The sequence below is a fragment of the Ochotona curzoniae genome, unplaced genomic scaffold (assembly GCF_017591425.1).
Source record: "Ochotona curzoniae isolate NIBS_2020 unplaced genomic scaffold, NIBS_Ocur_1.0 contig_1976, whole genome shotgun sequence".
Taxonomy (NCBI): Eukaryota; Metazoa; Chordata; class Mammalia; order Lagomorpha; family Ochotonidae; genus Ochotona; species Ochotona curzoniae.
This window is the reverse complement of record NW_024465279.1, coordinates 1,894,471-1,910,215: the sequence shown is the minus strand read 5'-3', so window position 1 is coordinate 1,910,215 and position 15,745 is coordinate 1,894,471. Positions and strand designations below refer to the sequence as shown.

Here is a 15,745-nt window from a genome sequence, read left to right as displayed (position 1 = left end):
GGGCAGACACTCCCAGGGCAGTAGGGACACTGGGCCTGTCACCAGCCTCCCCTCCATTGTCAGCCCATCGCCTGGGTTGACATGTGGGCCATGCCACGTCAACCAAGTTCAAAGTGCAGCATCGCCATTCCTTACACACCCACTCCTGCCCGCGGTCTTCCTGATCGCTCCATCTCAACAGCTCCTCTTATCCAAGGTACCCCTCCCTCACTGGCACACCACGGGCACTGCCAACACCCACCACCACCCCCTGGTAGCCCCCACCGGGCCCCCAGAGCACCTGGTTGATAGGTGTGTGCACCACCACTCCTCCGATGATCTCTGTCTTATAGGCCACTTGAGGCTTCTTATCCAGTGCTTGGGGAGCTGTTAAGTTTTTGAGGACTTCGGTTGCCAGGGGCAAGGGTACTTTGGGTACCTGGGAAGAAGGCCAGCCTGGTTAGAAGGCTTGGAAAAGTAGGGAGAATAAAAAAAGTGGTGGTCGGCGGGGGGGGGGGGCATGGTTGGGATGGGGGCAAGAAAGGCTACATTACAGAGAAACTCCCAGCCTATCCATAGATCCATGTCTGAACATAAAGAACTCAGCCAGGAACACTCCCATGTATAGAGTTACTCAAAGTTACTCAACATGTATCATAAGCCAGTCCTTCGGGGCTATAAACCAAAGACAAAATATCGAACAAAATAAACATGGTGGTTACGTGCCATCAGGACACAGCCACCACGACAGAATATGTACTGTGGGAAATGACCAGCATAATTGCAAACGATAGGAGCATCCCTAAAAAGTAAGTGGGAGAGAGTAGGAAAGCAGTCCCTCGAAATGAGATGAGCATGGCAGGTGGAAAGAGAGGGAAGGAGAGAGGGAGAGAAGGAGGTGTTTAAACAGCAGCCTGGAAGAAAGGCGCCAGGTGCAACAGGTGCAAATGCATATGGTAGAGGATGGGGATTCCTAACCTGAAAACCCCTAACCCCAAATGCTCTACCTTCCCAAACTTCTGAGCATGAACGCAGTGAGCAACCCACTCAAAGGACAGGGCACAGTCAAAATGCAGGGGCACTGAAAATACCGCAGGACATGACCTTCAGGTTAATAAGCACACAAAATGAACCTGAAACAGCAGTGAATTTCATGGTGAAACTTGGACCCCCATCCCCATGCCATCCCACCATGTACATGCAAATCTTCCAAAACCCCCAAATGCAAAATCTAGTCCCAAGGCTTTCAGCCAAAGAAACTCGACCCGTGTAAGCCAGAGAACGAGGGGAGCATGAGGTTTTGCAGCCGGAAGGCCTGGGGTCAACCTCTTCACCTCGAGTGTCTGACATGCAAAGCACACAGAGCAACCCCAGCTGCATCCCAAGAGCTGGGCTTCTCAATGACAGAGCCTCCAAATCGAAACACTTGGGAAACACAAAAAGTCAACCATAGGACCAAATATTTTAATTAACACTGAAACTAGGGTTTACAAATGAGTCCTGGAACAAAGTTCTCTTTGTTCTTGCCCGACAGAGACCTTTTAGAGCAAGCTGAAGAGCACAGGTCAGAGGTTGCGAGCGGGTAGCCCACGGTCAGACTCTGCCCAAACCATGCTTTGCTTGCCCTTTCAAGTGTGTTTCTCAATCCACATCAGAAGTTGGCTATATTCATCGGAAAACCCAGCTAAGCAGCAGTTCCTTCCTTGTTAACAGAGAAATATCCACCCTTCAGCCTGGTCCCTACGATTCTCTCCCATACAGAGAGCACCCGTCCAATGTCATCTGTCCACATCTGCTGCCATTCTTCCTGCTTCTTGCCTGTTTCACTAATGTACATTAGAGTCTGCGAGCCATGATGAACTCTTTGATTTTGCGAAGCAAGAGGGTTGGGCTAGTTACTATGTCAGTGGTCCAAAGCCATGATTAAAAATTGAACAGATTGGGCCCAGCACGATAGTGTGATGGTTAACGTCCTCGCCTTGAATGCACCAGGATCCCATGTGGGCGCCGGTTCTGATCCTGGCAGCACCACTTCCCATCCAGCTCCCTGTCTGTGACCTGGGAAAGCAGTCGAGGACAGCCCGAGGCCTTGGGACCCTGGGCCCACGTGGGAGATCCAGAAGAGGTTCCTGGCTCCTGGCTTCGGATCGGCGCAGCACCGGCCCTTGCGGCCACTTGGGGAGTGAATCATTGGACGGGGGATCTTCATCTCTCTTTCTCCTCCTCGCTGTGTATCTGCCTTTCCAATAAAATAATAAATCTTAAAAAAAAAAACTGAACAGGGCCCGGCGCGGTGGCGCAAGTGGTTAAAGGTCCTCGCCTTGCACGCCCGGGATCCCATGTGGGCGCCGGTTCTGATCCCGGCAGCCCCGCTTCCCTTCCGGCTCCCTGCCTGTGGCCTGGGAAGGCAGTCGAGGACGGCCCAAAGCTTTGGGATGCTGCACCCACATGGGAGACCCGGAAGAGGCTCCTGGCTTCGGATCGGCATAGTATCGGCCCGTTGCGCTCACTTGGGGAGTGAATCATCGGACGGAAGATCTTCCTCTCTGTCTCTCCTCTCTCTGTATATCCGCCTTTCCAATGAAAAAATAATAAAAAAAAAAAACTGAACAGATTAGACCAGGCCTCCCATGGTCAGTAGGCTGTGCATAGCCTCACAGTGCCACCTACACGAGGAGGCAGCATGGTGCCCCTCTGTCAGAAAAGGAGCACAGGTCTCAGGAGAAAGGCTTGAGCCAAGGATGCAGAGGCCCTGCCCCAGCTGGCAGCTCAGAGCTCTAGGAAGGCACTCTGTGAAGGACGGGGACTGAAGCATCCGGAGTCTTTGGAAGCAGGAGGAACTCCCCGATTATACTGGAGCCCCAGAATGACAATGAGGACTGGGCATGCAGTCACCTAGGAGTACATTACAGGAAGCCTGTGCTGGCTGGGATGAAAAGATGGTTTGGGGGCTGAAAAACAAAGTTGAGGTTCACACGGTTATTTTGTAACCTGCCTTCTCCAAGAAGCTTCTGCAGACTCTGCATCTATAAGGATGCCCTCTGCTCTACCTACTCCTCCACCCAGACCAGCATGTCTGCTTTTTCTTACCCTGACCGTCTGGGACCTGACAGCAGGCACCATTTCCTGAGGCGCCCATTCGGGGTCAAGCAGTGTGCTAAGCTACTTGCTGCACCAGCCCTACTCTTCAAGCAAACCGTCTCCATTTCATAGATGAGGTAAACTGGAAGAGGCTCATTAAAATAAAGAAAGGTGGGGGGGAGGGGCTAGTGCTGTGACATAGTCAGTGGATTAAACCACCACCTGCAGTGTTGGCAACCTATATAGGTGCTGGTTCACATCCCAGCTGTTCCACTTCTGACCCAGCTCCCTGTGAAGGCACCTGGGAAAGTAGTGAATGATGGACCATGTGTTAGGCCTCCTGCAGCCAGAAGGGAGTCCTGGATGAAGCCGCAGGTTCCTGGCTTTGGGCTGGCCAGTCTTGGCTCTTGTTGACTTTGGGGGTATGAACCAGCAGATGGAAGATCTCTGCCTGCCTTTACCATGGCCTTTCTATAACCCTGCTTTCCAAATATATAAAAGAAATCACTTTAAAAAGAAGGAAAAAGAAAAAAAAAAAAAAAAACATTGTGCCCAGGGCTGCTGAAGTAGTACTAGCTGCTGAAGTACTACTACCACTTTGAATCTGTGAGTTTTGCAATTGTGGGCTCAAAATTTTTAGGGATGCTGACTTTTGCTATGGTATTTAGTGTTATACTTAGAACACAGAAATTCCCCCTCAACTTCCCAAGCAAATTCCCTTTTAACCCAGCAGAGGAGCAAAGGAACTCTTCGGAGTGGTCAGAAGGGGCTCCGGGAAGCAAAGCTTGATGATGCCATGCTGTCTCTCAGGACCTTGTGGGCCCACCTGCAACAACTAGGCCCTCCCTCCTAGGCTGCTCTGGCCACTCATGATCTGTTTCGGTTTCCTGAGTTGAAAGCCGTCTGCAGAAGACACACTCAACCAGAACCAAGCCACAGAATTTGAAAGGGCGTTCTTATAGTCACCCATACCCCAGGGACCTCTTGGCAGGTCTCCTTCTGCCACCTCCCCTGCAGCCAGGCTATCCCTGATGGACTGGTATGCAAGGAAACTGAAATCTTCACGAACTCCGCTTGCTTCCCCCTGGCACAGCCAGAGGACCAAGAGCAATAGTCCACCTTCGGGAGAAAGATGTGTTCAAGTTTGCTCCATGCGCCACCTTCTTGGGAAATGTGGTCATTTGAAAAAAATGTCCCCCTAAACTGTCTATCAGTAACTTGGAATGTGATCTGATTTAAAAACAGGGTCTGGGACTTGCCTCCAGCCCCAGCATCCCATTTCAGCCCCAGCTGCAGTCCCAGCTGCTCCATCTCCCTGTGAACAAGCCAGTAAAACAGCAGGAAGATGGCCCAAGTGCTCAGGCCCCTGCACCCAAGTGGAGCTGTGGATGGAGTTTCTGATTGGTTTAATCTGCTGATGCAGAACTCACAAATGCGGAGTGGGGACCACCTTCTGCAGATTCCTAATGTTCCCATCACGTAGAAATGATACATGGCTGACATGAGAGCTCTGCCCACACTCTGCCCACGCTCTGCCCAGCTCTACCCATCATCCTGACCTGGTAAGGACACATTACACATATGTGAAACTTCCTTCTCTGCCAGTGCATGTAACCGTCATGTGTCAATTCAGGTTTTTAAAGTTCTGACGTCCTTCCCCACAGGCTTTTCCCTTTTCCCTCAGAGTAAGTACCTCCTTTTCCAGTGCTCCCACGTTCTGAGTCAGCATCCCAGGTTACTCAGTACACTACTGCCCAGGATCCCTCCTGGGACGCTCAAGGGACTCTCCATCAATTTCCCTTTGAACTTGATGCAAACTCGCACCTCTAAATTGCAACCTGTGGTTTTTCAGCTTAGGCACGCAAAGTAGAGGACGACAAGACCAGGCTCCTGGGACAGTCCTACGGCCATGTGAGTAGACCTGCATGTCCTCCTGCTGTGGAGGGTGCTGGTACTGTGGCCCAGAAGAGAGAAGAAACCATACGTACTGTGATCTTGCTGGCTTGGTTCAGGGCTTCAACCCAGTCCTTCAGATCTTTCTGGTCGTTGGCTTGAAGGAAGTATCTCTGAGACAAGGCATTGATAACTGCAAAAGTCAGGGAGGCAGAAGGGAGAAATTCCCAAATCAGAACACCTGCAACACAACACTCCACAAAGTCCGAATGATCGAGGCAGCAAAGGCAGCCTCCAACCACAAAGTCAATTCAGAAATGGATCGTGATGTGCAAACAGCTTCCACCAGCCTACAAGCACAAGCTCGCTCTTTCATCTTTCAAAGTAAAACATTCCAGGGCCAGGGTAGTGTTGCAACAGGCTAATACTCTACCTGCAAGTGCCGGCATCTCATGTGGTTGCCAGCTCCACTTCTGATCCAGCTCCCTGCTTAAGGCCTGGGAAAGCACAGGAGGATGACCCAAGTCCTTGAGACCCCACACCCACACGGGAGACCTGGAAGAGGCTCCGGACTTCAGATAGCCTCAGCTCTGACAGCTATAGTCATTTGGAGAGTGTACCAGAACACAGAAGACCTCTCTTCATTTTTCCTCCTCTCTGTCAATGTGCTTTTCAAATAAAAATGAGAAAAATCTTAAAAAAAAAAAAAAAAGGTAAAATGAAAGACATATTTCACAAGAATGACACACGCCAACGCCAACATTGGCTTTTAAAGTGCTGCCCTGTGGTCACAAAGAGGCTGCTGCTGCTCTGTCCTCACTGAGTTTCCCCCGCCACTGCTTTGCTGCAGTGCCGAGCAATGGACGATGATGCTGATGGGAACGTGAACCCAAGAGGAGCACTCCTCCCACCAGCACAACTGGCTGGGCTTGGGAAAGAGTGCAAAGCTACAATCATGGCCTCACTTTCAACCTGAGTTTTCCTCTGGGCTCAATATATATATTTTTCTTTTTAAAATCTACTAACCCACAAAAACTAAGAGTCATCCCTGAGCTCAGCAACAGTATTGACAAGAAATGAGTAAAGCAGCAGTCATTGTGGCACAGTGGGTGAAGCAGCTGCCCACGACATCGGCACTCCCTATGGGCACTGCCTGGTGCTCCGCTTCATTCAATCTCCTGCTAATGGAATGGGAAAGCAGCAGAGTGTCACTTTGTGGCCCTGCCACCCCCATGAGACTCAGATGACGCTCCTGGTTTTAAACCGGCCCAGCCCTTGCCTTTGCAATCATTTGGTGAATGAGCCTGTGGATGGAGGAGATCGATCTCTCTCTCTCTCTCTCTCTCTCTCTCTCTCTCTCTCTCTCTTCCACTCTCCATCTCTCTAGCTCTGACTTCCAAATAAATGCTAGGAAATAAGGAAGGAAGGATGGATGGAAAGAAAGAAGGAAAGGAAAGCATCAAAGAAATTTGGAAAAAAATCTGAAGTTGACAGAAAAGACAGCTCTAAGGACTATTTTATCGTCTCAGCATAAGCCTGAAGAATAGGAAGAGACTATCGTGGGTAAGATGTAAAATTCATTAGTTCATTCATTCATTCAACAAATACTGACTTGGCGGCCCCCGTGTGCCAGGAGTCACTCTAAGTGCTGAGACTCTAAGGGACCAGACCTGGGGACAGCCCTGCCACAAGATGCTGCGCATATACCGGGGAACCTGATCCTGTTTGCTCAAAGCACTTACCCCAGCTCTGAGAACACGGGCAGAACTGAGTCAGGATTCTCTGGCTGGACAGGCCGGTGGCACAGCCGGCGAAGCCACCACTTGTGACACCCATATCAAAGTGCCTGGTTTGAACCCTGGTTCCTCCACTTCTGATCCAGCGTTCAGCTAACGCACACCACCGGAAGCAGCAGAGGATGGCCCATGCACTTGGGCTCCTGACTCTCAACTACAAGATCCAGATGGAGTTGGCTCCTGACTGTGGCTGGGTACAGGCATCGGAGAAGTGAACCAGTGACAGAAGTGGTGTTTTTTTTTTTTCTCTCTCTCTCTCCCTGGCTGCCCCCTGCCCTGTCATTTTGTCTTTCAAATAAGTAAGTCTTCACAAGGATTAGATGAGTGAGTCACTGAACTCATCAGTGAACCAATGACACGAGGCACCCATTGGCTGCTCCCTATAGCCTTCCCCGGTACTGTTATTCTTCTGGCAACACCGGGGCCTAGCAATGGTTTGGATGTGGCTTGACCCTTCAGAGTTCATGGACTGGAAGCCTCATCCCCAATTTAGCAAAGTCAAGAGGTGATGGGGCGTTGAATGAGTGAGGCTTAAGGGGTGACCTCATGGCACACTGGGTTAAGCTGTGGTCTCAGACACAGGGCACGAACAGCCCATACTGCGGCACTGATTCAAGTCCCGGCTGCTCCGTTTCTGACCCAGCTTTCCATTCACACATGCGAGAGGCAGCAATGGTGATTCAAGTACCTGGGTCCCTGCCACCCACGTGGGAGACAAACACAGAATTCCAGGCTCCTGGCTTCAGCCTGGCCCAGCCCCAGCAATTGTGAGCATTTGGGAAGTGAACAAGCAGATGGAACACTTTTCTCCTTTTCTCCCACACTGCCTTTCAAACGAATACATAAATTCTAACAACAACAAAAATAGGTGGGGCTTAGTAGTAGGCCAAAAGATAGGCCCCTCCCACACTTTGACCCCCCAATCTCAGAAGCCTTGTCCTCTAACACATACCTAACCTTCCAGGTACTCCCACCATGTCGCCATCTGTGTGATGGGATGCAGCTAGAGGGCCCCCACCATAGCCTGTGCCATGCTAGCTGGACTTTCAGCATCCAACCCTCTGAGTTAATTAAACCTCAATCTTTCTCTCCCCTACCTCTTTTTTTAATGGCAAGTTACCTAGCCTGGGATATGTAAGGACAGTCACAGAAGAGCGATGACCGCAAACTCTGACCCAAACCCTCCTTCCTGCTTTCTCTTGCGCCCCAAGGCCCCACGCTAAGCACACCAGCACCTAGCTCGAACACGAGGGCACCAGGAGCAGCTGCGCACCTCCTTCCCTGTGGCATCAAACGAACTGCGATGTTTCCTGGCCCTGCCTATCTGCCCTGACGTTACCAGCACTCTCTGCAGCGAGACCAAAGGCAGACGGGACTCTCGGGTCACATACAAACGCCACTGCGTTTTCAATCACCCACACGCATGGGCGTAGTCACATGGGATCACAGGACTGTGTCCACGCAAAAGGGGAAGTGTATGCACAGCCTGGAGAAAACCCAGCCCAGGCCCAGTACTTACCAAAGCAAAATGGAGTCTTCGGTTTCTGCTTTGGGGTTGCTACGCTCACCTACATCAAGTGAAAAAAAAAAAAAAATACATGTATGATTTGCTTCTAGCACTGTGGAAAATGTTTTTGTGAAATGTTTCCTATGTATAAATGTTACTGAACATGAGAATGTATGTTAAAGAGTCGGTGAAAACCCCACACTCGTCGTCCACCCGAATTGGTATTCTTGGTCTTACTTTTTGCTAGTTTCCGGTGTGTCCTGCCCCAGGCAGACACACTCCTCAGAGATTCCTGGTAACTTGATATCTGCGTACATCTCCGTCTTCACAAAATCACTTTGGGAAGCCACCGAGTCCTCCCAAACACTCCCTGGGTCAGAAGACCTCATTCTCGCAAGCAGGATTTGATTCCCCTTACAGCCACTGCCCACCCCCCAGCCTCCCGGATGACTGAGCAGAGAACAGTCCCAAGTAGACTCCAACGCCAGCTCTCAGGAAGCTGAGTCCACACGCCCCTCACCAACTTGAGGCATACTCCACCAACTGGCCTTTCTATCCACTCTTTCCCGTGTGCACAGCAGGGCTGAGGCACCAGAGAGAGGATCTGCACGTCTAAGGGCACTTGGAAACGTTCTGATGGCTCCAGATTCTTTCTTTCAGCTGGCACTGGCCATCCTACCCCCTCGCCCACACATTGCTGATACACAAGTCCGCAGACACAAGTCAGTCGGGGTGAGACACAATCAAGGATGCAAGGCTAGTCTGACCCCAAAGGCTAGGAGAGGAGCCCCAGTGATGGCTGAGCGTCCCTGGAGCGGGCCTTCTCCTACATCTGGGATTTCTGAGAGAAGCAGGCACCTTCCTACAGGTCCTAGGCTGAGATGGTTCAACTGCTGCTGTAATCCTCCCCGGGTTACCAGCCCCATCCAGCCAGTCCCCCGGGGCTGGCTCCTGACTCCAGCTTCCTGCTAATGCAAACCAGCAGACAGCCGGTGATGCCCAGGTGCTTGGGCCCCTGCCACACGTGAGGGAATCCTGGGTTGAGTTTCCAGCTCCCCAATTTAAGCCGTTGCAGCCATTTGAGGAACAAGCCAAAGATATCACAGTTCTTATTCTTTCTCTACATCTTAAACAAAAAATAAAAAAAAAGTTTAAAAAAATAAAAAAAGTTATGCTGACCTGCATGGTAGCCTAATGGCTAAAGTGTTCGCCTTGCATGCGCAGAGTTCCCATATGGGCACCAGTTCTAATGCTGGCATCCCCACTTCCCATCTAGCTCCCTGCTTGTGGCCTTGGAAAAGCAGTTGAAGATGGCCCAAAGCCTTGGGACCCTATACCCACGTGAGAGACCTCTGGGTTTCCTGGCTCCTGGCTTCTGGCTTCAGGTCAGCTCAGCTCCAGCCATTGTAGCTGCTTGGGAAATGAGTCAATGGACAGAAGATCTTCTCTGTCTCTCCTTCTCTGCATATATCTAACTTTCCAATAAACTAAAAAAAAAAAAAAAAAAAAAAAAAAAACCTTTAAAAAAAAGTTCATGCTAAGTGAAATTAGAAGGTAAGTTGAGTGACCTGAGTGACCGGAGTTGTAGCATGCAGATGGAGCCACCGCATGGGACATAGGCATCCCATGACAGGATGCCAGCTTGAGTACTGGCTGCTCCATCCCAGACCCAGCTCCCTGCTAATGCACTTGGAAAAGCAGCAGATTACAGATGAATATATCAGTGGTTGCAAGCTCTCCCTCTCTCGGTCACACTTTCAAATAAATAAATACATCTTAAAAATATAAAAAAATAAATTATTAGGGCCCGGTGGCGTGGTCTAACAGCTAAAGTCCTCGCCTTGAATGCGTTGGGATCCCATATGGGCGCCGGTTCTAATCCCGGCAGCTCCACTTTCCACCCAGTTCCCTGCTTGTGGCCTGGGAAAGCAGTCCAGGATGACCCAAGGTTTGGGACCCTGCACCTGCATGGAAGACCCAGAAGAGGCTCTAGGCTCCTGGCTTCAGATTGGCTCAGCTCCAGCCGCTTGGGAAGTGAATCATTGGACAGAAGATCTTCCTGTTTCTCCTGCTTTCTGTATATCTGACTTTCCAATTAAAAATATATCTTTAGAAAAAAGCTCTTCAGGGTTCCCAGTAGCTGCGGTCTAATTATGACTGGGCTTACAAGTCAGTCTGGGTTCTCATTCTCGGCTTTAAATTCTTCTTCATGAGGCACTGCCCAGGTTCTAAAATTGATAGATTTAAATTAATATAGTTTAGAACCCACATACAAAACTAGGAACCCAACACTGAGGAAAGATCCAAAGAAGGGTAGTCCAGCCTAGGCCACAATCCCAGGCACCCCGGCTGCGGGACCTTCATTTCCTGCTCTACCCAGGGAAGGAAAAATCGCATCCAGTTTTCATCGGATTGTCATGAAAACTGATCAACCCTTTCACCCTAACACTGTCAATCAAAAAAGGGCCTGTTTGCAGCCCCAGGTACCTCATTTTGTTTAAAGGCCCATGCTGGGCCTGGCGGTATGGCCTAGCTGCTAAAGTCCTTGCCTTGAATGTGCCAGGATCCCATATGGGCCCTGGTTCTAATCCCAACTCCACTTCCCATCCAGCTCCCTGCTTGTGGCCTGGGAAAGCACTCGAGGATGGCCCAAAGCCTTGGGACCCTGCACCCGCGTGGGAGACCTGGAAGAAGTTCCTGGCTCCTGGCTTCAGATCGGCAGAGCGTCGGCCGTTGCGCTCACTTGGGGAGTGAATCATTGGACGGAAGATCTTCCTCTCTGTCTCTCCTCCTCTCTGTATATCTGACTTTGTAATAAAAATAATTAAATCTTAAAAAAAAAAAAAAAGGCCATGGCACACACTGATACAAGGAATGCCACGCTGGAGATGATGGACAAAATGCTGGGAGCCCACAGGCTTCTCCAGTCCGGAAATTTACACATAAGACATGAGAAGGAAAAAGTAAAAAGCCCTGTCATCCAACATACAAGACACAGATGCAGCACCACGTGCCATAGACAGGTACTCAATAACATGGCTGCCGGGCACAATGTCAACCCGGCAGAAATGTATTCACATAGACCCAACAAGTCACATTCAGTCAACCTCACCCCATTTTCAACTAAGCATCCCCCTCCAAAAAACTTACAGAGTCCATTACATTTGTAAAAAAAATTAATAGCTTCATTTTTCTCAGTTTCCAAGAATCCTTGGGCGCTCAGAACTCCGAGCCGATCGTAAATTAGATGAGTGACTCACACTTTCAACTATTTCACAGCCAAAAATACTACACCCAATGGGGGCCATGGGTGTTGACCACGACGTAAGGTCATGGTCTTACATCGGGGCTAAGAAGGTTTAAGCAAGGGTAAATCCACGCCACCCAGATGACTCAACTTGGCCCTTCACACTTGCAGGCAGCAAGCAGGACACCACCACCACCACCACCACCACCACAGCAGGTGCGAGTCCCACTGTCCTCTTGGCCATGAACTTGTACATGTCAGGCAGGCCCTTGGGTTTCTGCACTACTGGCCACACTAGCAAGGCCTGGTTCCGTTAGCTTCTGAACAACACGGTAGGTGTACTGCTGGGAGTTAGGCAGCATATGTGTGATCTCTCCAGCTGTTCTCTCTCTCTCTCTCTCTCTCTCTCTCTCTCTCTCTCTCAGTGAGCATCTGAAGCACCCCGGGAAGCCCAGCATTCCCAGGCCCTCTGTGGTTTACCTCTGCTGCCGCCTGATGTGGCTTGCCACACTCGGATTACAGACCCCGACTTACTAGCCAGGCCACACTGTAAGAAGAGTACCATGCTAATTGCAGCAGCAGAAGCTTCCAAAGAGATGGGCTGGCTGTGGTTTGCTTTCCTACGTGTGCTCAGTCTGCAGTGATGAATCGAGTTGCGTGCCTCTGTAATGGACCTCACACCTCAGAGAGTCCCTGCGAAGCAACTCCAGGCTGAGTAAATAGGATCAGTTCTGGTGGCTGCCCCACACCCACAGGGAGTAACACACAGAGCCTGCAGTGACATGGGGGGAGGGTGGCGGTGAGGGCACAGAGCATCGGCAGGGTGACGCGGCAGGCAGGGCCTCTGCACAACTCAACAGGCCCTTATCAGATCCAAGCGAGGCCACAGGAGTGTCAGGGTGCGCCCTGCCCGTCCTGGACCGGAAGCCCCTTCTGCTAGGAGTGGTGACAGGTCTGGGAGCTGAGAGGAGAGAGGAGCTGTGCGGCTCTGTCCTAGGGTCTGGAGGACAGGGGACAAGCCAGCAAGTGACACCAGCATCTCCAGCATCAGGCTATGCACACACAGGCACATTCAATTGGAGAATGGTCCCTCCTTGACATCAGACGCTGCCTGCCACCACCCAAACCATAAACAACTCTTATTCCATACATTCTGAAGGAGACCCAGGCTGGGAGGGAAGGGGCCCTCAGGACAGAAGTGGCTGGGAGGGAAGAGCTGAAGGCAGGGAGATGCGGGTGGCCTTAACTGCCTTAGAACGGGTCCTGCTGCCACAGATCCTGGCCAGCAACATTTCTGAGCCTCCTGGAAAGGCTCTGTGCCCACCCCCATTTCCCCAGAGTGCTGGCCACCAGCAGAACCATCAGACCCCGTGGCAATGGCTCCCTCGGGGAGGGTTACCTGAGGGCTAACTACAAATGACCTAGCAGGTGACACTGGACCCCAGTCCCTCAGCGAAATGCTCCTCCAGGCAACCCCTCTGGTCTAAGGGTCAGGCAGGAGTTAAAAGTTCCCAAGTCTGTGTAGCCCAACCCAGAGGCAGCTGTGGGTTCTGGACAAACCCACCCAGGCCCTGCCCCTCCCTGGGGAAGGGCTAAGCAGCAGCTCCTTCCCCCTGGAAATGTGGCAGCTGCCAGAGCTGACAGTTTAAAAAACAAAACCAAAAAAAAAAAAAAAAAAAAAAATCCCAACCCTCCTCTTAGCTGCACTTATAAATCATGACGCAGCAGGAGACTGCGTCCACTCTTGGCCCTTCAAACCAGCTCAAAACAGGACAGAGTTTCGGTTTTCATGATGATGAGATGCACAGCTCCCTCCTGCACCCCGCCCCCCTGCAGCTCAACAGGCAGGGGAGGGGAGAGAGGGGAGCAGAGGGGAGTAAAGGGGAGGCTGGTGCAGGCCTCTAGCTGAGCTGGATTAGCGGGCCAGGCAGACCCAAACTGCCCGCAGCTGGGCAAAGACCCTTCCCCCTCACCTAGGGTCAGAATCACCCCCTGCAACCCCAGCAGACACCTCCCGCATTTTGGCCCCAGCAGTCAAGCTCTTCCCCTCCAGGACCGCCCTTCCCGGGGTTGGGGGCATTCTAGACCCTCCTCCTGACTAGTCCCTAAAGTTGAGGGCCTCTCCCCCAGAGGGTGGAGGAGCAGGCAGGCTGGGAAGCAGAAGCCCCAGAGGCTCAGGGCGTGCAGAGCAGCACAGGACTTCCGGAGCCTGGGTGCTGGCTGGGTGCCACCTGGCTCTGCTCACTGTACAAAGAGTTCCTCTTTCTGGGGAGGCTGCAAATCCCCTGGCTTTTTGATTGCTGCTGCATCATGGGTCAGCAATGGTGCCTGCCCCGGGAGGGACCGCCCAAAGGAGCTGAACTTGGCAATGGCAGGGCATCCTCCGCCAGCCCTTCCTCCCTCTCCGGGGCTCAGCATGTCTGCCCCTGCAGGACCCTGCGGCAGTTGCTGGCCCCACTGGGCATCTTCCCTCCAAAAGGTTGACAATGCTCTAGGCAAGTCTAGCTCTTTGTCCCTTTCCTCTCTACCCTTCAAGGGTACCGGATTTGGAGTGGTAGTTTGTGTGTGCCTTTTTCTCCCAGTCCCACAAAAGGAAGTCATGTTCCCTCCACTCCCAACCCACAGCTCGACCACCACCACCACCACTGCTCACCCTCTGAGACCCTGCTAACCAACCAGCAGTTAATCTGCCATAGGTCCCATTTGGAGAAGAGGAGTAAATTAAGGTCCCCCAAGTGCTAAGTCCCAAAGGTCTTGTCACTCTGCTTTGTGTACAAGTGAAACCTACTTCGCAGTATCCCCTGAGCCCCATGCCAGCATTACCTTTGAGATGTAGGTCAGCTGCAAAGATCCGACAGCGCCAGACCCAACTGCCAGGTTCTGAAAGACACAAGGTTTGTTTTTTTTCAATTAGAAGAATGCCACGTGGGACGACGTGGAGAGACGGAGTTTCCAGATGTGGTGACGCCGCCGCGCTGCGGCTCTGCACCCCGAACCAGTCACTGAAAAATGAAAGTCATTGAAAGTGAGCCACTTTCCTCACCTGCAAACCAGTGATTCATGATTCAGTTTCCTCGTGGAAACTTGTAACCTTCACACTGTTTAATTACCTCTTATTATAGAGATTTTACGAGAGTGGTTAAAATGTAGGTGTTCCACCACCGGACAGTCAACAGCTTTTCTTAACCAAGAGCCTGAATCTTCCCTTTGCTACAAGCAGTCATGAAACGCTGCACTCCGAAACACTTTGTCAGTGGACTGTCAACACGGCAAGACGCTCAGAGGTGCCGTGTCTGGAAACACGCTCTAGCTGGACATGACCTCTTTTTGCTTTCCAGTGTCCCCGGCTGCTGGGGATAAAGAAATCAAAGCACAGGGACAGAAACATGACAAGGTGAAGGCCAAGACCAGATATCACAGCTGCGCAGTTTCCCCCAAGGATGATCTGGAAAACCCACTCATGAAGCTGAGAATCTGTCCCTCAGTGACCTCTCCAACTGTGCCATCTGATGATGGCATTGCTGTGGGCCAGGAGAAGCCACCACGTCAGCATGCCTTATTTGTGCACTGGTTCAAGTCCCAGCTGCTTTGCCTCCAACCCAGCTCCCTACTAACACACCTGGGAAAGCAGCAGAGGACCCTGCACCCATGTGGGAGACCCATATGAGGCTACTGGCTCCTGGCTTTCACCTGGCTCAGCTGTGGCTCCTGCGACCAACTGGGGTGTGAACCAATGGATGGGAGGTGTGTCTCTCAATCTCTCCTCCCTCTCTGCCACTCTGCCTTTCAAATCAATCAATAAATCTTTCTTTTAAGATACATTTATTTTTATTGGAAAGGCAGATGTACAGAGAGGAGACATAAAGATCTCCTGGTTTATTTCTTAAATGGCTGCAATAGCCAGAACTGAGCTGATCTGAAACCAGGACCCAGGAGCACCCTCCCAGTCTTCCACACGGGTACAGGGTCCCGAGGCCTTGGACCGTCCTCGACTGCTTTCCCAGGCCACAGGCAGGGAGCTTGATGGGAGGTAGAGCAGCCAGAGATGACCAGGTACCCATATGGGATCCTGTGCTTGTAACAGGAGAATCAGCCAACTGAGCCATCATGCTGGGCCTAATCAATAAGTCTCTTAAGAAAAGATAAAGAAAGGACCATCAGAATCTTAGGATCCTCATGCGTGACCCAGGAAGGCCTTGGCCCAGCGTGCCTACATGGTGCTCCAGCAGCCGGACTGGCACT

The 15,745-nt window shown here is 51.4% G+C and overlaps 1 protein-coding gene across 4 annotated transcripts in view; it reads right to left on the bottom strand.

The window, feature by feature from the left end:
• The window catches only part of PLEKHA2 (pleckstrin homology domain containing A2), a 79,719-nt gene that overhangs the window by 16,963 nt on the left and 47,011 nt on the right, over window positions 1–15,745 (bottom strand). For all 4 annotated transcript variants that reach the window (XM_040970473.1, XM_040970456.1, XM_040970446.1 and 1 more), the window contains exons 3-6: window positions 14,327–14,383; window positions 8,269–8,317; window positions 5,049–5,146; window positions 281–418 (exon numbers count right to left, since the gene is read on the bottom strand). In XM_040970473.1, the coding sequence (XP_040826407.1) occupies window positions 281–418; window positions 5,049–5,146; window positions 8,269–8,317; window positions 14,327–14,383 (342 nt within the window). The remainder of the gene's footprint in view (window positions 1–280; window positions 419–5,048; window positions 5,147–8,268; window positions 8,318–14,326; window positions 14,384–15,745) is intronic.